This window comes from Marmota monax, unplaced genomic scaffold (genome assembly GCF_021218885.2).
Source record: "Marmota monax isolate L192 unplaced genomic scaffold, Marmota_monax_Labrador192_F-V1.1 WCK01_AAM20220418_F8-fsc00180, whole genome shotgun sequence".
In the NCBI taxonomy this organism is placed as follows: domain Eukaryota; kingdom Metazoa; phylum Chordata; class Mammalia; order Rodentia; family Sciuridae; genus Marmota; species Marmota monax.
The window spans coordinates 1,648,983-1,675,977 of NW_026693881.1; the positions used below are offsets into that span (position 1 = coordinate 1,648,983).

Sequence of the window (26,995 nt, forward strand, 5' to 3'; positions counted from 1 at the left end):
TTCCTTTCACAGGTCAGTTTTTATTTTCAGCCCTCTCTATGAACCACAGAATGCCCTGGGACTTCTGACCCTGCCTTTAGCAATGGGCTGTGGCTCTTCTGAATGTGGGTTTGCCTCTTTCTCATCACCACCATCTTCAAGTATCACTCACAGGGTCCTCAGTGCAAGGTACAGGACACATAAAAGAGGGCTCATGAGGCCAGATTCACTACCTGCCTGCCTGGTTTTTCTGTACACAGGTGAGATATTCCTGCACATCATCTGGGGATCCCAAAATGAGGGGGACTCGTTGGTGGATACTCTCAGGCTTCACGTCCAGTACAGGCTGGGTGCCTGTGGTTGCCACACCTCCTGCCTGCTCGATGATATAGGCCACGGGATTGCACTCATATAAGAGCCGGAGCTATGGAGAAACAGACACGTTAGACAAGCTTTGTAAGCGGCCAGACATCCCAAGTCACATCCCTGAATCTTGAGGAGGAATTCAAACCAATGAGCTTCTATGTAGCTCACCTCTAGCCAGGTGGCTGACCCGTGTATCTGCCTATCTGGTGACCGTGGTGCCTATAAGAGACTTGTCTCTTGATTTGGAGATATAAGATTTAGGGCCCACTTCTTGCTGGCTATGGCAAACTGATTGTGCACACATGGTTAGAAGCCTCTCCATGTGAGGACTTATAGCTGGTAAGATGTCCAGCTTGGATGAATTTTAAGGTCACTTGAAAGGGCAAGGTGGCCTCTCTGCAGACGATCACAGTGGCTAGGATGGTACTGCAGGAACTCTGCATCTGGAGTGTAGATTAGATGGACAGCCTACTGGAGCTCACACGGTCTTTTATTTTGGACCCTGAACTAAGGGAAATTCTGTTGCTCATGCTCTGATAGCACCCTGCACCTCCATCATCACAATGAGGTGTGCTGAACCCGACTGCTCCCCACACTGCCCACCCTGAGGGCAAGGATGGCCTCTGCCGTGGCTGGTCATTGTGACATCTCCATTCCCAGCAGTGCCTGATGCACAGAAAGTGCCCAAGCAGGCTACTGGCCGTCCTCCGTGATGGTTCCCAGCTGGTTACAGAACTGGGGGTTAAAATCAGCCTGCATCCTGCTTGCTAAGTTCTGCGCAGGAACCTGGGGCTGAACTTATTTGAAGGAAGGAGTGCCTTCTACTCTGTCCACAGGCACCCTGAAAATTAGCTGGTTCCTACCTTGTGTCCCATAAAATAGATGGGGAATTGAATTGATTGAGGTTGGATCAAATGTCCTCTTTTGTTCCATTTCTGTGATTCTGTTGTGACCCCTAACCACCACTAGACACACACACACACACACACACACACACACACACACACACTGCACTAGATTCCGGATGACGTTCTAGCTGGAAGCCCTGCTACCACGCCCCCACTCAGTGTCCTAATATCTTCTCCTTCCTTCTCCTCATTGATGCAAAATATGTAATTTACAAAAAAGAAGAAAAAGTTCATTTCTGTAATCAGCTTGCAAAAGGTTGACCTGGCTCTCTGTAGCTTTTTTCTTCTTCATTCTTTTCTTCAAAGAAAAAAACCACTTTAAGAAATATGTCTTGTGCTGATCTTATTGCTATTATTATTATCATTATCATTATCATTACTACTTCAAAGGAGAGAAACAAAGTATTTTAGTCAGGATTAGAGGGCCAAGCATTCAAGAGACAGAAGGTGAAGACTTCAGAGGGCATTCACTGCCATTTTGGTCAAACAGTGCCCTTACCTTAGGTCCCTGCCCTTAGAGTAGAGGGCCCTGGGCAGGACCTGGAGAAGCCATGGTGCAGGTGGGTGCACCCAGCTGGGCCAGTTTTGTTCCTGATCAGGGACACTGGAGGCCATGTTGTCTCACAGACAGTCTGTGCAGGGACACTCTTACCTTGGTGGCTTGCAGAGCTTGGCTTTTTCCTCCCCTTTCCTTTGCCCTGGGGACTTGAGGGCAGGGGAAATCTGGGGTGCAGACAAGAAAGTCTCAGACTTTCAACTAGCCTGTTGAGTCACATACTTAAAAATAAATAAATAAAGGCCCAGCATTGGCAAGTAATGTACTTGTTTGGGGGCCAAGTTAATTTTGCCCTGTCCTCAGATGCCCCTGTTGTAGTTGACCAGTCTTAAGAGCAAGAAATGCCCAGGACTTCATGGTACGTTGACCTGTGGGCCACACAGTCTACTCATTTTCAGCAATTAAAATCTACATGGCTACACAGAGACAAGCACACATGAAAGAAACACATGTGCATGCGAGTGCACACACATGGACGTGATCTGAGAGAAACATGAAGATCTCATAAAGATGAAACATGGAGATCAAGAACCAATGGTGGGGACTGGGGTTGTGGCTCGGTGGAAGAGCACTTGCCTAGCATGTGTGAAGCCCTGGGTTCCATCCTCAGCACCGCATATGAATAAACAAATGAAGTAAAAAATTCATTGGCAACTAAAACAAATTTTTTTTTTTTAAAAAAATGAACCAATGGTAGGGCTGGGTGTGGTGGCATGCACCTGTAATCCCAGCAGCTCTCTGAAGGCTGAGGCAGGAGGATCACGAGTTCAAAGCCAGCCTCAGCAAAAGCAAGGTGATAAGCAATTCAGTGAGACCCTATCTCTAAATAAAAATACAAAACAGGGCTGGGGATGTGGCTCAGTGGTCAAGTTCCCCTGAGTTCAATCCCTGGTACTAAAAAAAAAAAAGAACCAATGGCGTGTCAGGGGGTTGTGGCTCAGTGGTGGAATGCCCACCTAGCACAGGTGAGGCCCTGGGTTCAATCTTCAGCACCACATAAAAATAAAATTACTCTGTCCATCTACAACTAAAAAAAATTTATTTAAAAAAAAAAAAAGAGTCAATGGTCCCTCCAGTATGGCCATGGTCCTGGGGCAACAGGTATAGGTAAACATGGGGGATGACACGTGCTCACAGGACTCCTTTAAGTAATTCTGTGTGGGTATTTTCTGACTCATGTAGAATCATTTTAATAATCAGTAGTAATAACTCTTCATGCTTTCCCTCCTGGATCTGAATATGTGGCAAGAGTGGCTGTGTTTCAGAATTTCCGCATCTGATGCTTGGTCTCGCTTCCTCTCCACCGCACTTCTCTGTCCTTGGGCACCTCTCGTGCAGACTTCTCTGTGCCTCTGAGTTCAGCTAAACACTAAACACTCTCACAAAGAAAAATGCCCAATACACCGACCTGCACATTAAAATCTCAGTCTCACGTGCTACGCTGGATTTCTTACAATGGCTTTGAGTTCTGGCATTCCACTAACTCCAACCTCAACGGCCAATCAGAATGGCACACAGGTGTGTGGCCAGCTGTTTGTGTGACAGAGGGAAATGTGCGTCTTCCTGTGATTGACCAGTTCCTGGTGATTTCTGTGACTTGCTAAAATTCAGAAGCATTTCCACAGAAGGGTCTATTATAGATAAATTTGGACCATAAGACATGATTCTCACTGGGGAATGTATTTTCAAGATTGTATCATAAAATTTCAGCTACGCTCCTAGAAATACTGAGTGAGTTTGAGCCAAAATTTTTATTCTGAAGCCTGGGAGCTCTCTAAAAGTTTCTTGGGTAGACTTCAGGGCATCTGTGAACCCCCCAAAAGTGAATGTGAAGTGTGTGATCATGCGTACTTTTTCTGGGAAGCAGGTTGATGGAGTTCACTAGATTCTTTAAGGGGTCAACAATCACCAAGTCAGCTGGCACTGCCACTAGAAATGAGACCCGGCCTGTAGGAAGTGGGACATGAACACAGGGGACTCACAGCAAATGACCCAGAGGCAGGCTGAGGTGAGGGTCAGTAGGAATCCCCAGTCACATCACGCCAGCCGCCCCTTCTCCAAACCTCTACCACACTCAGAGCTCACCAGTGGGAAGCAGAGCTTGCTGCTCTCCCCTGCCGGCTCGCAGACACAGAAGCCCAGGAGCAGCACCAAGCTCTAGCAGTTCCCTGACAGCACACAGGAGAGTTACCTTGCCCTTGGGGCTCTTCTGGTTGGCTGGGTACAAGAAGATCCCTCCATAGACCAGGGTACGGTGCACATCGGCCACCATGGAGCCCACATACCTGGCCCCATAGGGAGCACTGCCATCCTGGAAGGCAGAAAGAGACAAGATCCAGAGGGTTTTGCAACTAGCCTGCCCCACTCCCAGGCCCTGAGTCCTGCTGGCACAGCTCTGCCACCCTTCCCTTAGCTTAGGGCAGAGGACTTAGGGAGACTGAGCACTTCAGCCATGGAGAGCCCTGCTAACCTCAGCCAGTGATTGAACCCATTAAATGTAGGACTACTTAAAGTAAGTGTCCTGCAGCAATCTTAACTGAACAGCTAGCCTGAAGGAGCACCATCAGCCCTATTCATTCCCAATTCCCCACCAACAGGTTGCACTCACTTCAGATGGAAAACATTTTTTTAATTGCATCTGTACTGAACATATATGGACTTTTTTCTTGGCATTATTCCCTAAACAATAACAGCATAATAACTATTTACGTAGCATTTACATTATAGTAGCTATCATAAGTAATCTAGAGATCATGTAAACTATATGGAGGATGTGCATAGGTTAATGTAAATACCATGCTGTTTAATACAAGGGACTTGAGCATCCAAGGATTTTTGTATCTGAGGTGGGTCCTGGAATCAAACTCCACAGATACTGAAGAAGGACTGGATTTCCAACAACGGCTTGGAAACTTCCGGTTTCCAAGAACCAGACCTCCTTGAACAATGGCAATGATAACTTTTGTACTTCCTGCAAGCAGTCTTTCTCCACTGGACAAATCTTAAACGCCTCTAGAAACTGTTAAAGACATCTTCTAACAATGTATTTGTAAACCTCAATTTCATTATTGACGTATAATGAAAGGAACATTCGTGCAGAGAGAAGTAAGTAAAAGATCATGATTTTGCTCAAAGAAGCACATAACAGCCAAGCAGGGGCATATGATTAAATCCTTCATCCAGCCACCACCTACAATTTCTTTGATCTCAGGAGTCTCTGGCAGTGTCGTGGGGCAGCCAATTCTCCAGGGCAGCCTCACACCTTGTGCCCCCCAGCAAAGCTGGGGATCAACTCAGCAGGGTAGTAATGGTGAGTGACGCCAAGCTGCCTTCAAAACAAGTACTTGTCAAAGACGTACAAACTTTAAAGACGTGAACACAAGCCAGAGTGAGTCCTGGGTCAAGGCTGCATTAGAAAACAGAAAGGGAACCGCTGTCAGGAATTTCCTGTGGATGGTTCTCACTGAATGCCAACATTAATCCTTTAAGTTAGGAGCTGCCACGATCCATCTGATCTATCGCTTCGCAGCCTGGAGACAGGCGCACAGAAAAGGAAGATTCTGGTGAAGCTTGGAGACAGCAGCCACATGGCGGCCTCTGTTTCTCTTTCCCAAAGTTATCTCCATCATCCTTTTTCTGCAAACAGAGCTCCACTGTGACCACACTGTTCCATCAAGCATCTCCTCTTTTTTTGAGCACAGCGCAGACTCTGGAATAATTACAGTAATTACCTCTCCCGGGCTGTGTGACTCAGGGCTCCTCCCCACCCCCACTCGCTGGACCCCTGTGGTCTTAACACTCAGTTACTTCCTGTCCTTCATTAGGAAGAAAGGGTCTAAACAACAGGACAGCCTCCAGATCAGCAACTAGACCAGGCCAGAACAGATGGCCATGTTTTCATATGCCGCCTTCTAGGTTTACACCATCCAATACAGTAGATGCAGGCCTCATGCAGACATTTAATGTTTTTATTTTATTTATTCTATTCTATTCTTAATTTATTTATTTGTTTGTTTGTTTATGTATTTATTTATGTATTTATTTATGTATTTATTTTTTGTAGCAGGAATTGAACTCAGGGTGCTTAGCCACTGAGCTACATCCCTAATCCTTTTTATTCTTTATTTTGAGACCCAGTTTTGCTAAGTTGCTTAAGGCCTCACTAAAGACCTTAAGTGAGACTAGCTTTGAACTTGGGATCCTCCTGCTTCAGCCTCCCTAGCCACTGGGATTAGAAGCATGTACCACTGTGCCCCGCTTAATTTTAAATTTCAAATAATTAAAATTAAGAAAGATTAAATTTTGGTTCTTCAGTCAGATGAACCATATTCCAAGCCCACATGTGGCCAGTGGCCATTATAGTGGACAACATAGATGCAGGATGTTTCTCTCATTGCAGAAAGGTGTTCTGGACATCACTGATGTCAATTATGAGATTCGAGAGCTTGAGCATCAGAGTTGGGATCTGAAGTCCCGGGTCTGCCTCCAGAGCCCACACACCTGACTTCTGTTCCCTTCAGATGCCTTGGCTTCCAACCAGTTGCAGTGCCAAACGGGGCTTCCTGGGTGCACGGCTCTCCTTACTGCCCTGCCCTCTGTCCACAGTCTTAGGGGATCCCAGCACTGTGTCAAGAACATCCTCTGTTTATCTAACGCCAGAATTTCTTCTTGTATCTATAGATGGAGCTTCTCGGATCCAAGGATGTATTTCTGGGCTTCCATCGAATCTCTTCTTATCAGAGTCAGAATTGGGCCTTCCCAGGGCTTCTAGGCCCTCCGTCAAAACTGGCTTTGCATCGATAAGAAAAACCTCTCCCAGGACTCTCAGGCGTTGCCCTTGGGAATTATTAAGCATTCGTACAAGTTTCCTGATGCTAGCCTGCCGGGTCTTTCAGGGTCAGATCCAACTGATCTGTGGTCATAGGTCTGTGGAACTTTTAAAACAAGTGAAACCAAAATCTACAGAAAAAACAATTCCTATGTTAGAGCCAGATTTATATTAAACCTACAACTCCATATTAAGTGACAACCAGAGAATTTTAGAGCCTTAATTTATATTAGGGAATTAGCTAACTTGCTTTGTTGTTTAGAATTTCTTTTCTTAATAAGACTGGCAAAATGCTTAAATTATACCAGCATATTGATTCATATGTTAGGCTTATAGGATAATATTTTTACAACTTAAATGATGACCAGACTTCCTGTTTTCTAAGAGTGACCAGAGAGTCCAGGGTGTGGGGGAGGGCTTTCAGTTGGCAACCTGGAGTTACTCCATGCAGACAGATTTTTAAGAAGGAAAAGGAGATTAAAACAACCTGCTTTTTAGATTGTCACTACACAAGAGCCCCTTATTCAGTATACTGATCACATGCACATGTCAGCCACACCATCCGTTCCAGCTAACCTCTTCTGTACCCAAGGAATATATGGCCCATTGTTTTAGTTTACTGCTTCTGCTCAGAATATCTAGATTAATTTTAAGATCTGGTGGAAAGTCTAAGACACTAAGGTAGCACTTATTCACACTGGATGGAAATCCACTAATAAAATGGAACCTATACAAAGGGAATAGGTTGAACTGGAACAGAATAGAATGGAAATAGAATAAATGCAATAAAGGAATTAATAGAATAGAATAGATATTTAGGAGTCATAGAGAAACAGGAAACTTAACTTGATTGAGTTGTGTTTGTGTGTGTGTATGCACGTGTGTGTGCATTTACATGTGTATACGTGTTCTAGATGTATAATACATTTCTTAAGAGTGATCACATTTGAAAGTTTGAAGAATGCTGGCCTGCTAGACCCTGATTATTCCTTGGCATCTCTTGGAAAACTCTGCAGATGCTGATCTGCTTAAGGCACCTTCTCTGCTTTGTAAAGCTGCAAAGAGCAACTTCATTCTAGAACTTGAGTGTCCTTCTAGCCTTGTCAAAATATTTAGGCTGGCTGTGAGAAAGGATACAAGAGAAAAATTGTTGAAAGAGCAGAAAGTTTAATTTGGTTATTTTAAGTATCTCCTAGGGACTCCAACTTTACAGAAGAGTTCTTATTGACACAATTTGTTTCTAGAAAAGGCTGGAACCCAAATCCCCCAGGACTCTTTCTACTGGGATAATGGACTATGTGCAGAGCTGGAAAAATCTCCCTGGGGAATCCTGAGCCAGGAGGATCCACCTTTATTCTCAAGTCCATGGAAATTCATGCGTTAAGGAAACTGGAGATGAGAACAAGGTAAAAAGAGAAAGGAGACTTCTTTTGCAAAATGGAAGGATCAATAATAACACATGATCCCTGCACGTAGCACAGTCAGACCACACAAAGAAAGTAAACTACCCTATGCTCCCTGTGTCCAAAACCACTATTAACAAGTTGGCTCATCTCTGAAGACTATGGACATACTCACTCACACACATACACATGTGTGTATATAAATACATAAACATAGATGCTGTAAGATCACAGTGAGTTCTGTAACCCACACATTTCACTCAATATTTTGTAGGCACGTTCCACTATCAATAAATGAAGATGGGCTTGGCTTTGTTGCTGGAGTTGTCTGGAATGAGGGGTGGAGTTCAGCACCTTGTGCCATTAAGCATGCTCTCTATACCGAGGCTCCATCCCTGGCTCTGGACTTACTGTATAATGAAGACCAGGTGTGTAGCACAGTATTTCACTGTGTGAACATCCATGATACCTTAACCAGCCCTTACCAAAGGATGCTTCAGCGTTCCTTCATTGACATCATAAACAATGCAGTGATGGCATATCTTTGTACACTTATCTTTTTTTTATTTCTTTGACCGATGAGCTCCTTAGGATAAATTTCAAGGGAAATTTAGATTAGACTGCTGAGTCAGAAGATAGGAATATTTAATTTTTGAAACCATATGGCGAGACGGCCATTTGAGAAACTTGCCACCTCCTGCTTTCTCTGACCATTTATAAGAGGCTTTTCTTCTCACACCCGAGGCTGCCCAATGTTCCAATCTCTGCTGTTCTCATGTGCAGACGTGAGGCAGCAGCACTGTTTAAACTTGCATTTCTTTCTTCACCAGCCCCCTTCATGCTGACCAGTCACATGCACTTCCTCTGGGACTTGTGTGGTTACTGCCTGGGTTCCTGGTTGGGGACTAGACCACGTCCTATTGAGTTATAAAGCATCACCACGTAGTGAGACTATGCACCCACCAGTAGTTACACGAGCAGTAAGTAATGTCCCCCAGCTTGCGACTTATCCTCCTAAACATTCATTTTGTGCAGAAGTTGCATTGATTTAGTGGTAAAATAGATCTCTTCCTCCACGTGTTCCCGAGGGGACAGTTTTTAGCCTACAAGTGGAACCACTGTGAAGCCATCTTCAAGACTGGGCTCCAGGTGGAAGTACTGAGACTTCACCAACCTCACAGGTCCTAGCTTGTTCCTTTTGCTTCAAGGCGTCTGACAGGTTTGGGTAAGGGAACAACATCCTACAAAGGAGCAGAACAGGAGACTGCACCTATGGGAACTATGCTTAATTTATTAAAAAGAGAGAGAAAGAAAACTCCCAAAGCCTCCACCTGAGACAGCACAGGCATCCTTGAGAGAGTGCTACCTATTACCATGAAGTCTGGGCTCTTGTCCTTGGATTCCATCTGCCTCCTGGGACGCCAGGCCTACATGTCACATCATTGCTTTTCCACCCCACCCCCCAGGATTGGCAAGGAAGGACCCACCCACAGATGGGCATCACTCCGCTTCCAACCTGGGCTCCGCCTCACACCTGGCCTGGGCGTTCCTCAATTCCAGCACACAGCTGTACCATAGATGTCCTTAATGGACTGTCCAGCTGGTCGTTGTTGGTGACATCCAGAGCTCAGTGATCAGGTGGAGAGCACAGCGCTGCCTGAGACTTGGGTTCAAGGCAAAGCTTTGCCAGTACAGCCTGCCAATGGGACTTTCAAGTGTAGTTATTCCGTCTAAAAGCAAAGATAGCTGAATAGCCAGAACTTACAGGTGGTAGCTCAGCAAGTGAATGCCTGGAAAGAGACTCTGCCCTGAACCTCTAAATACTGCCAATGTGGCCCTGCTTTCTTTATAAACAACTGCTCCTGGAGAGACTCCACTGAGGAGAATGTCGTCGACAAACGAGACTGATTGCTTATAAAGAATGCAGAGTCCACCAGACTCACACAGACCAGAGCCACTAACAGTGGTGCCAACCTCTTTCACCAAGGCCCCCCAAAGCCCCATACAAACAGGACCCCATTGGGACAGCTGCTTCCTGCTCCAGGGTCCTCGGCTTCCCTCACTCACCTCAGGGAATTTCTTCTTCTGCACATACTCTGTGGTGGCAGCGTCAAAATACTTGGCATAGCCCTCATTGAGGCTGTAAATCTTTCCTTTCTTCTTAATCCTGACATCCTTGTCCACAAGCACAAATTCCCCAAGAGCCTAGAGAGGTGATAAGAGACATCAGGAAGAAGAGAGATATCAGGAAACAGAAGACAACAGCGCAGCTCACCACCATCAGGGGCAGGAGAGGATGAGGGCCTACTGGGAGGACCCAGGGGTCAGCTGTGGGCACACTAGAACTGGCCTGTGGTGCTTTCATGAGTACTACAAAGAATAGCCATGAGATGGAGCCTGCCCAGGAAGCTCTAGCAGTAATAGACTAAGAGGTCAAACAATTCCAAGGGAACATGGCCCCTGGCCTTCTCTCTTTACCTTGGTGTCTCTAACATCAGCTAATTTTCAAGGAGTCTCGTTGCATTTACCCCCAAGTTCTCATCCCTGGTTTAATGTTTGCAGGAAGATTTGAGCCACCAACAACGAGAGACAGAAGTTACAGACACAGGTAGGGGTGTAGCTTGGTGATAACCTGTGCTTTAGCCGTTCTGCTCATCTTCATGAGTCTCTCTTGGAAACCATTAAAGGCTCCTGGTAACCCAAACACTTCTGTCTGAAGAAAGCCTTCCTTCCATTAGATACTGTGTTCACTCAGCATAAAGAAACAGATAAGCACACATTCCAAGAGACCTCAGAGTTACTAATAAGATGGTGCCCATGGCCCCACTGATCCCTGTGGCCACTGGGGTCAATATCTGCAGGGGGTCCCTCAGGCAGCTCCATCAATCCCTGTGGAATGAGATCGTCCAGATGGAGATACCATCTTAAACGCTCACGTCTAAGGTGCTAGCAGGAAAACCAGGGCCTGGAAACCAGCCCATTTGGGTGCATCTTGAGGCTGAGAATGTGAAAAGCTGAAATGTAGACCACAGCTGGCCACTGGACTAGGGATTCCAAGGAACATCATCTTCATTCCTAGAATAGAGAGACAAGGCCACACTGAGCCACCTGATGCGGCTGGGTTGTTTTCTCTCTTGCTTATCTGCAAAGAGCTCAGTAGACACAATTTTTTCTCCAAACCATGATGTTCATTAGTCAGGGGAGGAGCAGAACAAGTGCTGTAGCAGGTGAACTTGCTTCTCTGTCCCTGGGCCTGGGGCTGGGGACTCTCAGGTCTCTGCAGTGTTGTTCCCTAGTGTGGGGCAGATGTGTTTGTGAAGCCTCACCACAACCAATTACTCACATGGCCTCAGAGGCACCGAGACACGAGAGCTCCTGACAGCAGGGCACCAGGTCCTTGTCACCCCGACACAGGGTGATTTTTAAATGAATGCCCTGATGTGCAGTTTAGACCCACAATTGAGAGTCTGGTTAAAATGCCATTGTCCCTCTGTGCCTGAGCAACCTGGGTCCTCCAACACAATTAAATCGCCAGCCCTGCAAACCGCCCCCCCCCATCAGTCAGGCTCTGGCTGACCCAGGAGGGAATCCTGTCCCCTCAGGTTCCTGCCTCAGTCACTGCTGACACTCTCCACGGCTCCTTCAAGTTCACACCCTAACAGTCCCAAAACTTCCTACAGCAGGATTTTGCTTAAACGTCACTTTTAGAGAACTAAAAGTCAACACACTATGGAGATGCGGGCACATCAACGTTTATAGCAGTGCAGTTCACTGTAGCCAAGTCAAGGGACCAGCCCAGGTGCCTCGGGTGAATGGACGAAGAAACTGTGGTATAATACATAACGAAATCTTACTCAGCCATGAAGAAAAATGAAACGATGGCATTTGCTGGTAAATGGCTAGAACTGGAAAATACCACGCTAAGTGAAATAAGCCAGACTCATCAGAAAGTCAAAGGTTGAATGTTTTCTCTCATATACAGAAACTATAGCAAAATAAGGGAGAACGTGCCTGAGGAGGAGCCCATGAAAGAGAAGGGAGATCCGTGGAGTAGAGGAAGGGGGTGGAGGGGCTGGGAAGAGGAATGGAAAGGGGGGATCTGTGGAGTGAATTGACCAAGTTATGTTATGGGCATTTATGAATAATCCACAGTGAATTCCACCTTGGTGTGCATCTATAGAGCACCCGTTTTAAAAATCAATCAATAAATAGAAGGAAGACCAGGAGAGGACGGGGAACAGGGGGAGGGTAGAGGAGAAGGAAAGGAGAGGTGCTGGAGCACATTACATTCCACACGTGCGTGATTATGTCCAGATGAGCCCCACGATTGTGGATGATTATAATGCAAGAATGGAAACTGCTTTCGAGTTTCACTACTAGCAGGATGATGTGACCCGAAAGGTTTCAGGCTAATAAAGAGAGATGGGGAAAGATTACGGTGTTGTTTGTCTCTCCTTCTGACACGTAGACAAGCTTCCCTATCCAAGCTGCGCCTTCTGTTGTGACTGGAGGCAGAGAGCAGAGGCTCTGGTGGAGGCTCCGAGGCCCCCAGTCAGATCCCGAGGCAAACGTGCCTCCGAGGCCTTCAGAACCTCTTCAGAACGCCTGGGGACTGCTCTGCCTGCAGCCAACTTTTTTCAAGGTTCTGTCTGGCTTAGCACTGCTCCTGACGCCAGGGTCACCAGCATGACCCTGGGCAGGTCACCTGCTGTCGCTCACTCCCTGGGCCTCACTAGGAAGTGGGAGAGACTAATATAGGAGCAGGGTCCCTCGTATGTGCACCTGTGGGCATGAATGGCTTGGCAGGACTACCCACATTTCCCTGGCAATATCTGCAGCTCTTACTCCAGAGGCAACGTTATTGTCTGACGGTCATATTTGTATCCCACAGGATTTCTCAGGCTTTGCCTGCTTCTTTGAAAATAAAGGGAAATTTGGGCATTGGTAAACTGACACAGCAAGGGCCCTGGTGTAATGAGTCTATTTATGTAGGTGACTGGGCTTCCACACTGCAAACCCTGTGCTATTAGCTAACTCTATTCTGTTCAGAACTGTGACAGCTCCCTCCTTCCACACAAACGCACTGACAGGAGAGCTCCACCAGGGCCGGAGTGTTTGTGTGATCAGTGCTGTATCGCTGCTGCCCAGAACAGTACTTGGGACATAGTAGATGCTCAGTAAGCACTTGTAAGCCTGAATTAAACTCAAGTGCTGAACTTTCCCCTGAACGAATGCTGCAGGCTTTGAAATGGCCTTTAGTCAAAACTGCTTTGTTTTCCACAAGACCTGGTGGTATCTGGCAAAGCAGTTCATAAGTGACGGGCAAAGCATCCAGAATTTAAAGAAAATGTTTTACAATTTAGAAATAGGTTTGCAAAACTTCTCCTTAGCATTTTTAAGCACACATGCTGTGAAGGCTGAGCCTTATTTTTAAGCTCTCCTTCCTGTATCCAGCTATTTCTTCCCTCAGTGAAGCTGGCTCTGTGACACCGTTCATCTGCTCAGAGGTTCCCCTCTTCCTCTTCTGTCCCTGAGCATTTTCTCAGTGTGCAAAGTGTGGAGAAGAACAGAACCTGATAGAAGAGTATTCTACCAGTCGCTCCCACCACGGGGAAGCACATGCACATCAGTAGAGTCCTCCAAGCCTGTGCTGCCCACTACAGTGGCCACTGGTCACCCGTAGCTATTGATATGAACAGAAATGAAATAAAATGTAAAAATCCCACTTCCCAGTCACCCTGGCCATGCCTCCAGAGTCAGCAGTTACAGGAAGCTGGTGGCACCTGTCCTGGGCAGCTCAGGTGACAGAGCCTTCTGTTGGACGGTGCCATCCAAGAATCCATGACTCAGTCTGGAAACTTGGTCCTCAGGGGCAGTCTCCCAGGAACCGGAGGGTGAACGCACTTTTGGAAAATAAACTCCTTTGGAAAAGCCAGACAAACAGAGCTTGAATGCTCTCATCATAAAGAAATAATCCGTGGGCTGGGGACGTGGCTCAAGTGGTAACGCGCTCGCCTGGCATGTGCTGGGCGCTGGGTTCGATCCTCAGCACCACATAAAAAATAAAATAAAGATGTTGTGTCCACCAAAAACTGAAAAATAAATATTAAAAAATTCTCTCTCTCTCTCTCTCTCTCTCTCTCTCTCTCTCTCTCTTTAAAAAAAAAGAAAAAGAAATAATCCATACTTGGGGAAAAAGATGTGTTCAATCTGATTTCAACACAACACGAAATACCACGGTGCCCCACAAGAATGTACAACTTGTATGTTTTTATGAATCAGCTTGAAATAAATCAATAACAAAAAGAAGAAGAAGAAAGGAAGCTCCTCGGGGGAGTTGATCCACCTGATTCTACAGGACCCCCAACGGATGCTTGGCGTGCACAGGGGTCCTTACTGCTTTTCATGGTGCTCTTGGATCTCCAAACCAGGCTCTTGAGCCCAAGAACAAGGATCAGGAAAGACCAGGGAATTCTCCCAGGGGACAGGAATTCAAAGACAGGCCCATGATGTCCCCACACACAGAGGCCTCGGTGTTTGGTACTCACGGGGTCCAGCATGAAGAGGTCCACACCTTGCCCCGTGGAAAGTGCCACCAGAGTGGCGCTGCCGTAGAGCGCGTAGCCCGCGGCCACGATGTTGCGGCCAGGCTGCAGGGCGTCCTTTTCTGAAGGCTCCCCCTCTGAGGTCTGGAGAAGAGAGAAATGAAACGTACCATCTTGTTGTCACCTGAGGGCACCCTCCACCGGGGATCCAGGCTTCTGATCTCTCAGAGCAACAGCAGAAGCGCATGCTCACGTGGGAACCTGAGAACCTGCCTCACCTGCTCTCTGCTGACCTCCAGTCCCCTCCACCCGTGAACATCCCCAAGTCCCCTCCCTGGGGAGGCAGATTTGAAACTTGCCCTCCTGTCTCCACACGCTCAGCCACCTCATGAATAAACTTTATCCTTTGCAGAAATCATCTGTGCAGCAGGATAACAGGCCTGGTTGAGTAACAATTTCCAGCAACTGTATCCGGAGGAAATGAGCCGCCGGGTTGGTGCCCAGTTCCCGCTGAGCCACTCTATTAAATGATAGGCAACAGCCATCTAGCAAAGCATTCTCCACCTGCTTTCTTCCTCACTTCCAAGCATAGGTGTCTGCATTCTGCCAAGAACAGCCCTCCAGGATGCTAAGGCCACAGCCTTCTGCACTGTCCTGAGCCATGATTCTAAACCATAATGACAACCAAGACCACTGAGCTCTGGTTCTGGGCAGTACCTTATTCCACAGCCTCACCAGCCCTCTGAGATAGCAAGAGGGTGACGGACGGGAAACCTGAGCAATTAGACAACTCGTCCAACATCAGGAAGCCATGGAGCTAGAATATGCTGGTGGAGGTGAACCTAGAAGCCTTGTAAACTAGAACGTTCTATACCCAGCCTTTTGACCACACAGATTGGTGTTCTGGGCTCTTGGTGACATAAACATTCAGTGCTGAGTCTCAGAAAATGCCAGCATATTTTCATAAATGTGCTTGACATCTGACTCTTCTTCAGAAATATTATCAGAGCGAATTCCTGGTTATTTGGGCTTGCCTGTAAAGCCTGTGCTTTATTTAAATTTGAAGGCAGAAATCTCTGCTCAAGTTCGCCTAAACTCAGGGGTTGGTAGCCTATAGTGTGATAAGAACATTCCTCTTTGTTTTCAGACCAGTTGGCCTTAGGAAGAGATTAAAAGCTTCAAGGAGGGAGTCAGAGGGAAGCCAGCCACTTCAGCTCCCGTGCCGTCATTTGGTGTGCGTTTAGCCAAACCAATTACCTTCTCTGTGCTCCTACTTTGCCTCAGTCAAAAAGTGGCAATGATATCTGCACCTGCCTCCCGAGCAGAGGTGAGGACCAGCCCCGGGCTGAGAGCCCCAGAGAGGAGCTCAGCCTGGGCCTCAGGGAGTCAGCCAAAAAGGACACTGAGGTTCAAAGCCACCCAAAGATACCACCAGCGTCTTTCTTCAGGATTGCATGGACATGACACCACTTCTTGATTTTTGGAAACAATCTTCTCTCCTCACTTCAGTTTGGCTTAACCCTTCGGCTTTCCCAGACATCAAAGTACCTGTGTCATTCTCTCCTGTCTCCCCAGCAAAAGTCTCCTTCTCCCTCTCCATAAGAAAGAGAGACAGAGACCAACAGGGAAAGCAAAGCCCCCTGCAGTCTCGTCCTCCATTCTGTCTCTCAAGCCCTTAGAGAACGACACACTCCTGTTTCTGTTCTACTCTCCCCAGACAGAAAAGCTAAGGCTCACACACATATTCTGCCCAAGTATATTTCCTGCTGATTTTTGATAGGTTCTCCCCAAAAGCAAATTCTAAGCCCACCCACCCCCCGCCTTGGACAAGCATTAGCAGGACCCCACATGGTCACACTAATGTGAGTATCTGTAGCCCACTCATCAGGCCAGTGACCTGGGCCATAGCTAATCCTCCACCGAGCTTGCGATCTGGAAGAGACACTCTTGGGAAGCTCATGACAGCAGTATCCCCTTCTCCATGGGTTTCAGTCACCCACGGTCAGCTGTGGTCTGAAAATGTCATCACGGCTCCAAGATCCAGGCTCACCCCAAGCAGGTAATCATTCTCCTGGTGTCCAATGGAAGGTCAGCCGTAGCCTGACCCTATGTCAGAATGCTTATGCCATCCACCTCATTTCTTGTCACATGGGCATGGGGTCATCTCACATCACCACAAGAAGGATGAGCACAGCAATTAGACAACCCAAGAGAAAGAGACTGCATCGACATAACTCTGCCATTGTTATATTGATCAATCTTATTATTAATTATTGCTGTTAATATCTTCCTGTACCTAGCTCGTAAACTTTATTGTAGTTATGTATAGAAAGGGTTTGGTACAACCCCCAACTACAGGCATCCCCAGATGTCTTAGAACGTGTCCCCAGAGGATGAGGGGGAATTATGTAATTGGTGCCACGTTGGTGGTACAGAAAGCAGAGGCATCTCCACACGTGTGATCATAAACGGTTAAGTGGAAAATGAGTGTTTACAGCCAGAGAGATAAGTCTCTAGAACCAGTTCCAGGGCAGGTCACCAACTAAAAGGCCATGATACTCCCAAGCACCCGTGGTCTCCTTCTGCCTGAGTGCTGCAGGGGACGAGGCCCAGCCTTCATGGCTACAGCAAGAACTGAACCCCAGTGAGGCCCCACCAAGTGCTCAATATGGATTACGTGCTCTTGTGTGAAGTTTCTGGTCATGCAGGATGGTCACAAACCAACCTCTGAGATCCTCTCTGTTGCTACATTTATGGGGTAGGCAGAGCAGCCCCCAAAGATATCCTAATCCCCAGAACCTGCAGATATGTTGCCCTGCGTAGCTAAAAAGGACTTGGCAGATCTAAGATGGGTTTAAAATAGGGAGACTTTCCTGGGTTGTCCCGATTTGATTTGCACAATCTAATGAAATGGCCCCCAAACAGCACATAACTTCCTGCGGCTAGAGGCAGGGGAGACGAGGAGAAGGTGGCGGAGGGGCTTCCAGAGAGCAACAAGGCCTTGGCCAACCTTTGCTGGCTTTGAAAACAAAGAAGTCACCAGCCAAAGAACAGAGGCAGCCTCCAGGGGCTCAAAAGGACCCCCAGCCATCGCCCTGCAGAGGGAGAAGACCTCGATCCTACAGAATGGAACCCAATTCCTTCCATAGCCTAAAGGAGTCTGAAGCAAATACTCCCCACACCTAGTCCCCAGCCTCGTAGTAAAAGGTCAGACTGGCTGTCACCTTGATTTTGGATTTACCAGACCCTAAGCAGAGAATACGGCCAAGCCTGCTCAACTTCTGATCCACAGAGCTGGGAGACAAGTAATGGGAGAAGTTTTAAGTCTCTAAATATGTGGTATATTGTCAGGATAATGACAGAAAACTAATACAGTAGGGTTGGGATGCACAAAGAAGAAAGAGAGGGTGCACCTCGAACCTAACATGGTGAGCATCTCTTATCCAAAAGTCTAAAATCTAAAATCCTCCAAAATGTGAAACATTTTGAGGGCCAACAAGATATCATGTGTGGAAAATTCCATACCTGAACTCCCATGACAGGCCTCAACCAAAACAGTACGCAAAAGCCCTGTGCATGATTACATTGAGGCCCTGTGTACAGGGCGTACATGAAGCAGAAGGAAACTTTGTGCTCAGATTGGGGTCTCATCCCCAAAATACCTCCTTATACAAACGCAAATATTCCAGAATCTAAAAAGACAAATCTGAAATCTGAAACACTTCTGGTCCAAGGCATTTGGATAACAGGCCATCAAATGCACCACATCTGACATTTGTGTTCCACCCAGACCTTCAGAGCAAGGTGACTCCCAGGAATGCTGGGAGGGAGGCAGAAGAAGAGCCATGTGAGGAGCCTCAGGCAGAGAGAGCTCCCCGTGTGCCTTCAACGGTGTGTCTGGTTAGTGGGGAGATGAAAGTTAAGACTCCAGACTCAAAGCTCTCAGCCAGGAACCTTCTGGAAACCGCCCCAGGGAGGAGGCAGGAGAAGTCAGCCATCTACTCACCTTTCTATAGATGGCAAATATGGTCCCGATGGAGGCCAGGCAGTCGATGTTGGAAGATCCATCCAGGGGGTCAAAGCAGACGATGTACTTCCCCTAAATCACAGAGGGAAGAGCCCCCCATCAGCATGTCCCACCAGCTCCAGGCCTCTAAGTCAGGGCTGGGTGTGGCAGACGAGTCTACACCAAAAAGAGATGGAGAGCCACGGGCGTATCCTCATCAAAGATGCTATTACTTGTGGAGGACAGAGGGGACCTGCGTGACTCCCACAGCTCCTGCCAACTCTGCCCTACACAGATTTAGGGGGCACACAGCACAGGACAGCCCACCCACCCCAAATGGCTCTCTTTCTGCTTGCTCCTAGCTTGCCCTCCCCTCCCATCTGGGTCCCCAGGGCTAAGAGGTGGCTATGATGTGACAGGAATCCAGGTTTGAAACTGCCCCTTGCAAGAGAAGAGCAGAACTCGACCTGCTGCCTGGTTTCCCAGGGCCATCTCCACTCACGTCCACAGAAAGGGCAGTTCTGGGATCACACTTTCCGGGTCTCTCTTTCTGTTTTGTTTATCTGGCATCATTTTTGACAAAAGAGTTCAGAAAAATCTCCGAACAACATTCCCATAGCCTCTGGGTCTGTCTTACTGGTCGATAGGCCCAGATCCATCAGGAGAATAAAAATGGATACAGTGCACCTGTCCCAGGTACAGACCAGAAGATAGAACGAGCAAGTGAGAGCCAGGGTCCCCCATTCTGCCGTCACAGTGGCCCCAGTCAACATTCCGTACAAGGAGAGCCCTCCATATGTCGTACAGACCTCCCAGGTGCACAGCTCCGAGAGCCCTTGGTGACAGGTTTGGGTCTCTGGCTAATTGAACATCAGTCACAAAACATCAAATAAAATAGGAGTCATTTCTCCCTCCAGTCAGATGAGTTTCCCTGCCTTTCTAATGAGTAGTGTCCTAGCTTCATTAGAGCTTTCCTTCTTTTTTCTTTTCTTGTTCAGCCACAGGGAGAGGAGACAAGGACGATTCATAAGCCTGGAACTCCTCTGGCCTCCCTGGGAGTGATCCTGCTTCTCCCACTTACTCGCACACTCAACAGATATTTGCTGAAAACATCCAAGGCCGTGGGTTTGGGGGCAGGATCAGCAGCAGTCACCAATTTGTGCCCTGTGTCCCCCACATTCCAGTGGAAAACAGAACCTTTTTACGCATATTCATAGGGGTATTATGGTTTGGACACGAAGTGTCCCTCAAAAAGATCATGTGCGAATGCAGGAATGTTCAGAGGTGAAATGGTTTGATTATGAGAACTATAGCCTCGTAAGCAGGTTATTCCACTTGATGGATCAATAATTTGAATAGGCTACTGGGTGGTAACTGTAGGTAGGTGGGGTGTGGCTAGAGGTAGTCGTTTACTGAGAATGTGCCCTTGAGGATCAAATCTTGTCCTCTGGTGTCTCTCTCTCTCTCTCTCCCTCTCTCTCTCTCTCTCTCTCTCTCTCTCTCTCTCTCTCTCTCCCCGCCCTGCCTGGCCACCATCAATTGAGCAGCTTTCCTTCACCAGGCCCTTCTGCCATTAATGTTCTACACACAGCAATGGATTCATCTGACCTTGGACTGAACCTCTGAAACCATGAGCCAAAATAAACTTCTACTCCTCGAAGTTGTTCTTGCCATGTATTGTGGTTGACTAACAGGTGTGGTAAGTGTTCTAAAGAAAATCTAAGCAGGGTCAGGGTTATAGAGTGGGCAAGGAGACGACATTTCATGAGGAATATTCAATGAAGAAATACAGGCACATGGAAGACAGAGATCAGCAAGTGCTCCTGGCCTGGACAGCAGGCATGTAGAACTTTCCAGAACTAGTATGTAGACCCATGGAGCTCAAGCCAACTGGGGAAGACAATGGCAGATTAGACTGGAGAGTAAAACAAAGGTTATATTCATTGATATTGAATATTACAAATAATAGGTGTGAGCTTAATTTATGTGAGACAAAAGCAAAAGTTGCACACAACTGTACAATACCTGGCATGCAGTGTTTAATAAATTTGGCTTTCCTTATCTGCTCTATATTCTGTCCTTCCTGCTCATCATAAAGAAACAGCCCCTCATTACCAGTGCCTAATGTATAAAACCAGGGCCAATAGTCCCAGCATCTATCTTATATTACTACACGGAAGCAGAGCATTGGTTGAGATTTTTAGCCACGAGAAAACCTCACTGTCTAATAAATGTGAACTAAGTGACCCAGACCGTCTCCAGCCAGGCCCCGTGCTAACCAACCGTACCATCACATTAAGGCGAGAGCACAGGGTCTGTATGACTTATTTTCTGGGTTAGTCTAATAGTTTGTCAGGCACTAAAACATCTCTGCTGAAACCACCACCCTATGAGGAATCGTGGGGTTGAGGGTAGAGAGGAGAAGCAAGGACAGGAGGAACCACAGGCTGTACTGTACAGCGCTTCCCAGAAGGAAGAAAACTTCCCCCAAAGTAACCTCTGCTTTTTACTGGACTCTGCAAGTTCAAGTCCCCAAGGGTACCTTGCTGTCACTGGTATTCTTCAATGGCCCCCCCCCCCCCCCCCCCGCTAAGGCACATCAGGAAATCACTCTGATTTACCTCACAGCCCTATTACGGAGGCTTATTTCACCAGGCAGCCTAGGATTTCCAAGGGCTGGGGATGTGGCTCCGTGGTAGAGCACTTGCCTGACATGCCTGAGGCCCTGGGTTCAATATCCAGCACCACGAAAGAAAGAGGGAAAAAAAAAAAGCAACATGCAACCTTAATTCTGCTAAACAATTTCTAAGAAATAGAAGAAAATCCCTGCAACTGAAGAGGCGGGAGAAGCCCCAGCCTCCCGCCCAGCGGCGCCCCCTACTGGTCAGCAGGGCCCAGTGCCCAGCCCCACGCACCCGCCTCTCCTTGGCCGTGATGATGGCGTCCTTATTCTCCTCCGAGACCAGGACGCACGTGCTGTAGGACGACTGAAGCATGTTGATCACCAGGGAGTTGGACAACACGTCCAGCTTCTTCACCTCGTCTCCAGTCACATTCACGCTGCCTGCGATGCCGTACCTAAGAGGACAAGAGGCCGACTGAGGTCACTGGGGGAGCCCGGATGGCAGCAAAGAACCCCCCAGCCAGAGCCAGAGCGCCCCCACTTCCTCGCATCTCTGCGGCCTCAGGTCCTACACACTCAGGAGCACACGACCCCTCGTGGCAGCACCTCTCAGCCTTGCTTCCTTTGCATCTTGGGGACATGGTCATATTTCCTTGGTCTCCCCAGGAGACAACCTAGGCTCAGCACCAGGGGGTGGGGAGGATGGGGGAGCTCCAGAGTCAGGCACAGTGCCATACTCCAGGCCTCCAAGAAGTCAGGGCTTGGCTTCCGGCACTGAAACTCCACGACTTGGGGTGATCCTCCACTAGCTCCTCCTGGGTTGAAATAAAATGGCCCTGTGGTTGCTTCTTGAACTAAGGAGGAAATTTGGGGACAGACTTTCTTAATTTAATTTGTTTCTCCACGACTATCCCAAGCACTACAAGAAAGATCACTACTATAAAAATCTATCTAGGGGCCCTGTGGGGTAGCTCAGTGGTAGAGCACTTGCCTAGCAGGTAGGAGGCTCACAATTCCATCCCAGCACCACCAAAAAAGAAAAGAAAAGAAAGTCTATCTCAGGGCTTTGGTTTTAGAGTATTAAAAGGCAAAGCTCTCCCTACTCCTGCCTTCTCCCCTCTAAGCAAAAGAAGTCTTTCTGAAATGCCAGGCACATCACTCCCCTCACCCAAAGGCAAAGACAAGAGCCCATGGGAGAGTCAGGCACACAGAAGATCTGTTCCCACACTGGCGTGCCCTCCTGTCCCTCTTGTCTCCTTTCAGCCAGTCTGGGCCTCCTCTGGAACCCACCAGGCATGCAGCTGCCCTGGCCAACTGACAAGTGGCCTTGCTGCCCCCACACACACATGAGCATAGCCCTCCAGGAGCCACATGGCTCTCATCCAGGTCCAGCTTGACCCACAGCTCATTTCTCAGCGAGGCTTTCCCTGACCACCAGCTAAACCAGCAACTCCCAACCCCAACATCTTTATTGATTTCTTCCTCTCCTTAGCCCTGACCACCATCTAGCATTAGTTTAATTAATTTAGAAGGGATTTTTTTTTCTCTGTTTGGATGGCAGCTGTTCTTAGTCTGGCCACCCGCCCACCACTGCAGTGAGTCACATTCTGCATGGATTGCTGGCCTTCCACCAGCCTCAAATGTCCTGTAGCCTCAGCCCCAGCAAGCCTCTGCCCTTTCACCTCTGCTCCTGGTGCGAGCCACATGGCAATGCCCACTGCCCAGCCTCCTGACACCCTCCAGGTGGCCTCCTGGTTCTCTGATGAATCCCCGCCACACAATGACATATCCTGTCATTCTCCCACAGCAGCTCAGTCTGTTCCTGGGACACCTTCCCTGCTGGATTATCTGCTTGCTGGGGACAAGAACCGTGCCTTGCTGTCTGGTTTTCCGCCGTGCTCAGCACAGAGGAGATGCTCAAATTACGTTCCCCAAGTTATGGAGAAAGGATGGCAAGAAAGCAATGTTTCTTCTCATCCCTACTTTAATTCCATTTATGTGTGAAAAAAATCCTCAGGTGGTCCTAAGAGGCAGCCAGAGTTGAGAACCACTGACTACCCTAAGCCAGGGACAAACACATCAGCCACCCTCCTGCCTGACTGACAACGTCTCTCCCTTCCACGCCCCACCCCCCACTCATCACTGGATGTTTGCTATGATAAGGCAGCTGGCAGTCTGACCAGAAACACTGACTTCCTGGTTCAAGACAAAAGCAAGCAAAAGAAATAACAGCAACAATCAAAATATGTGATTTTTGCATGGGCATTTAAAAGGACCACATGCCCAATCCTCTTGTTTAGTATGGACTATTGAGCTGTTGTTGTGGCATGAACAGCTGGAGCATCCAAGGCCTGTGTGGGCAGAGGTGAGAAGCAAGCTCTGCCTGTCCTGTGCTTTACAACCTGTCCTGTGCACCCTCCCTCCATGCCCTGTGCAACACCTCTCCTTCCAGAAAGAGGAATTCACAACCAGTCCTGTTTCAACTTAGGTCAGGCATGAACAGTACCCTCCAACCCACAGGCAGTATCTTTTAGCATTTTAACTAGCTCTGAAGCTCACTGACAACTTCTAAATGGGATGTTCTACTGTGTGGGCACAAAAAATCAAGGAGAGACTTCTAGGATAGCACTCCAGCATCCTCCTTTCCATAGAAAAGAGAGGAGAAAATATAAAAGGGAAAAATAATAACCTCTAATAACTTATCAATTGAATTGATGGATCCTGTGCCTAGAAATGTCTTCCCAAGGGGGAAGTAAAGGAATGAGGGGCTTGAGTTCCCCTGAGTGGGACAGTGGAAGGAACGTGGCCCAGTCTTACAGGCATTAGTGTGGCTGCTCTTCTAACAGGGGGTAAGGTTTCTGCTTTAGGTCCTCTGAGATGCTGCCATTGTAGGGACCCAGGCCCTTGGTCACAGCAGCAAAAAAAATCATGGAATCCTGACACTTTTCCTAGGGCTGCGCCTGCCACCTAGTGGTCAATTGGCTACATAGGCTAGCTGGCAAATTTCTCCAGGTCTGCACTTGCAACCTGCTAATAACAACTGGAGCGTTTAGGGAGCATTTATTATGGGGCTGGCACTGTAGAAATCTTCAGCACATGGACCTACCAACCCTTATCACAAGCCTATGAGTTAGGGGCAATTAGTATCCTCTCCATTTTACAAATGAAGAAACTGAGTTCCAACAAGAGAAAACCATTGCCTATGATCACATGGTAGCAAAAGCCAAGTTAAATAATCATCCTGATTCTCCAGTTCCTAGGACCAGTTTGTCTTGACACTAAACTACCAGCAAGCAGATAAATAAGAACTCAGCCAAGGCAGCCTCAGACCGGTAGAGTCCTGCAGTGAGGAGGAACCCCACTAGTGTGGACAAATAGTGTCACTGAGGTGGGGTGTCACTGAGGGCATCGCTCGAGTATAGCAAGCAGGGCTTGTGTGTGGGGAGAGACAAAGGTGCTATCCAGTGTCATTCAGGAGGGCCCATCACCTGGCAGTAGCAGGACAGGGGACCTCACGTTTGAGAAGGCCTTTAGAGGAAGAAGTTGGCCATTATTGCCAAATGAGATGATAATGCAGTTATAGTGACTCACAGGGGAAAACAAATGGATCCTAATGTTACTTTAAGTAGGGTCCCATTACTGGGTCCCAAATCCTTACATAAATAAAGTCTGTTATAATCTTATCATAATTACATCTTGTAATATAATGCTATTGTTGTAGGGACAGACGAGGCAAGGTACCGAAGATAGCAGGAAACAGTTTTATTTGGCTGCAGCCAGGTTCAGAGGGCACAGCTTTTGCTGTAATCAATCAATCCCCTGAACCCCAAGTTCAGATTTTATACCCAGCATGTAAGGGGAGGGACTCACAAGTTCACAGTCTGCAGAAGTTCACATAAAAGTAGCTTTTTCTTTCACTGTTCTGGGCAAGTTAACCCTTCAAGGATAGCACCTGAGAAGGGGAGAGCTTCTCCTCCCCTTTCTTCCCTCCCCTGCCAGCTGTTACCATGGAGCCCAACTGGTAACTTATCTTATCTTAGAAATGTAGTCATCTCTGCGAAGTGAAGCTCAAGGCCAGGGGCCTTGCTTACACATTTCTACAAACTATTATACTGGACACGTGTTTGTGAAAAACTAGTAAGGGGGTGTCCAGTACCTGGAGTGCTGATTTCTTCTCCTGGCCAGTGGCCAACTAAAACAGGGCAACACAAAAATAGGAAGTTAATCTACATTGAACTCTTTTGTGGAGATTCTTTTGCTGACAGTTCTAAAATCAGCCATGGTGAAGATTTCTCGAGAAACCCAGTAAGACTTTTTGTGGAAGAGGGGGTGCCACTACGTTATCACACTTTTTTCATCTTAAAATTGCTACATTATTAAGAAGAAGTATTTGAAATAATTAGACTTTGTTAGCTTTTCATTTGGGGTTTGCTCTCACCCCCCAAAAAAGCAGGTCCCTCAACTTCTAAGAGGACCTCTCCTGGAATCATGACAAAGAAAGCGAAGCCCCAACAAAAGATGGTTTCTTTTCATCAAAGATTTGCATTGGACATTTGGCCATGACCCTCAGCAGCCTTAGCATGAACTTGGCCTCATTCTGCACTTGGAAAAATCCTTAGCAAGAACCAAGGAAAGAGAACCCCTCAGTCACCTCCCAGGCCAAGCACCCCCCCACCTTCCTGCACGCCAAGTGGAGACAAAGACAGAGAGTCACAGGGAAGACATTTGAAAACATCGCCAGCAAAGACTCCTTCTATGGTGAGAGGAGAGGTGAAGGAGGGGAGCTGTGCAGTTTTCTGTTTTGTGAATGATTTCTACTCCTGGCCATCCACCAGGGTCCTGACAAACCCTCAGATCTGCAAATGATGTGGAGAGCTGTTTCAGGCTGCCTGTGAGAATCCCCTTCTGCTGACACAAGTCCTGAGAATTCAATATGCTCTGCAGCAAGCCCCTGCCTGCGTTATTGTTGTAAGTAGTAACTGGAGAGATTTTATCTATTTTTCCCTGCAGGGCCTCAGAGTCCTTCGTTCCTTTCTTGAAACACTTTAAAGCCTCCTTTAACAAAGCATGCAATTTGATACACAACTTCCTTCTGGGGCACAGAAAGCAAGCAAGACCCGGTTTCCAGCCCAGGCACCTGCAGGACCGCGCCCACTGGTCCGCTCCGCGCATGCGCCCCAACTCACAGGTGGGCCAGGCCGGCCTTGCGCACGGCCGAGGAGATGGCCTTGATGGCGGTGAGCATGGAGTTCAGCAGCTGGGTGAGCTCCCCGGTGCCTTTGGCCTGCCGCCCCCTTTCCATAACGTAGCGGGTCAGGGTGAGCATGTCGGTTTCGAAGGGACTTCTGTCCGTCATGGTGGCCGAGGATGCTTCCCACCTTCCTCCCTGCGGTCCCTAGCTTTCCGCGAGGGGCTGCGGCTCTGCAGTGTGGAAGCTGATGCGGAACCCGCGGTGGCCGTGCCAGGACCTTTAAGGCAAAGGGCCCCAACCCACGTGACAGAAATGACTGAACAAGCCCTCAAGGAAACCTCTTGGCCTCCCTGGTGGCAACAGCTGCCAAAGCGCCACATGCAAGCTGTAAATAGAACTGGGCTGCGCGGAAACCCAGGCCGCTTCCCTTCCCAAGCTCCCCTCTTCCGAGATCCTTAGATGCAACCTTATAGTAATGGGAGTGGGGTGAGATCCGGCTAATAAAGAATGACCCATCAAAGCCTCTTATTCAAGAAGACGAAGGGATTCCTCACTAGGACAGTGCAGAGCCTGACTCCCCCACGGTTAAG

The 26,995-nt window shown here is 47.8% G+C and overlaps 1 protein-coding gene across 1 annotated transcript; it reads right to left on the reverse strand.

Annotated features, from left to right (window-relative positions):
- Fbp2 (fructose-bisphosphatase 2) lies at positions 1-26,684 on the reverse strand. The gene is made up of 7 exons (XM_046462766.2): positions 26,401-26,684; positions 21,507-21,669; positions 18,592-18,684; positions 14,589-14,729; positions 10,108-10,245; positions 4,001-4,120; positions 1-403 (listed from the first exon to the last, which is right to left on the reverse strand). The coding sequence occupies exons 1-7, from the start codon at positions 26,568-26,570 to the stop codon at positions 209-211; spliced, it is 1,020 nt and encodes a 339-aa protein (XP_046318722.1). The 5' UTR covers positions 26,571-26,684; the 3' UTR covers positions 1-208.
- Between the last annotated feature and the right edge of the window lie 311 nt (positions 26,685-26,995).

Coding starts and splice junctions, on each gene's coding strand:
- Fbp2 (XM_046462766.2), bottom strand. CDS start 26,570: ATGACGGACAGAAGTCCCTTCGAAACCGACATGCTCACCCTGACCCGC. Junction 21,670..26,400: donor AAGGCCGGCCTGGCCCACCT/GTGAGTTGGGGC, acceptor TTGTCCTCTTAG/GTACGGCATCGCAGGCAGCG. Junction 18,685..21,506: donor TCACGGCCAAGGAGAGGCGG/GTGCGTGGGGCT, acceptor TCTGTGATTTAG/GGGAAGTACATCGTCTGCTT.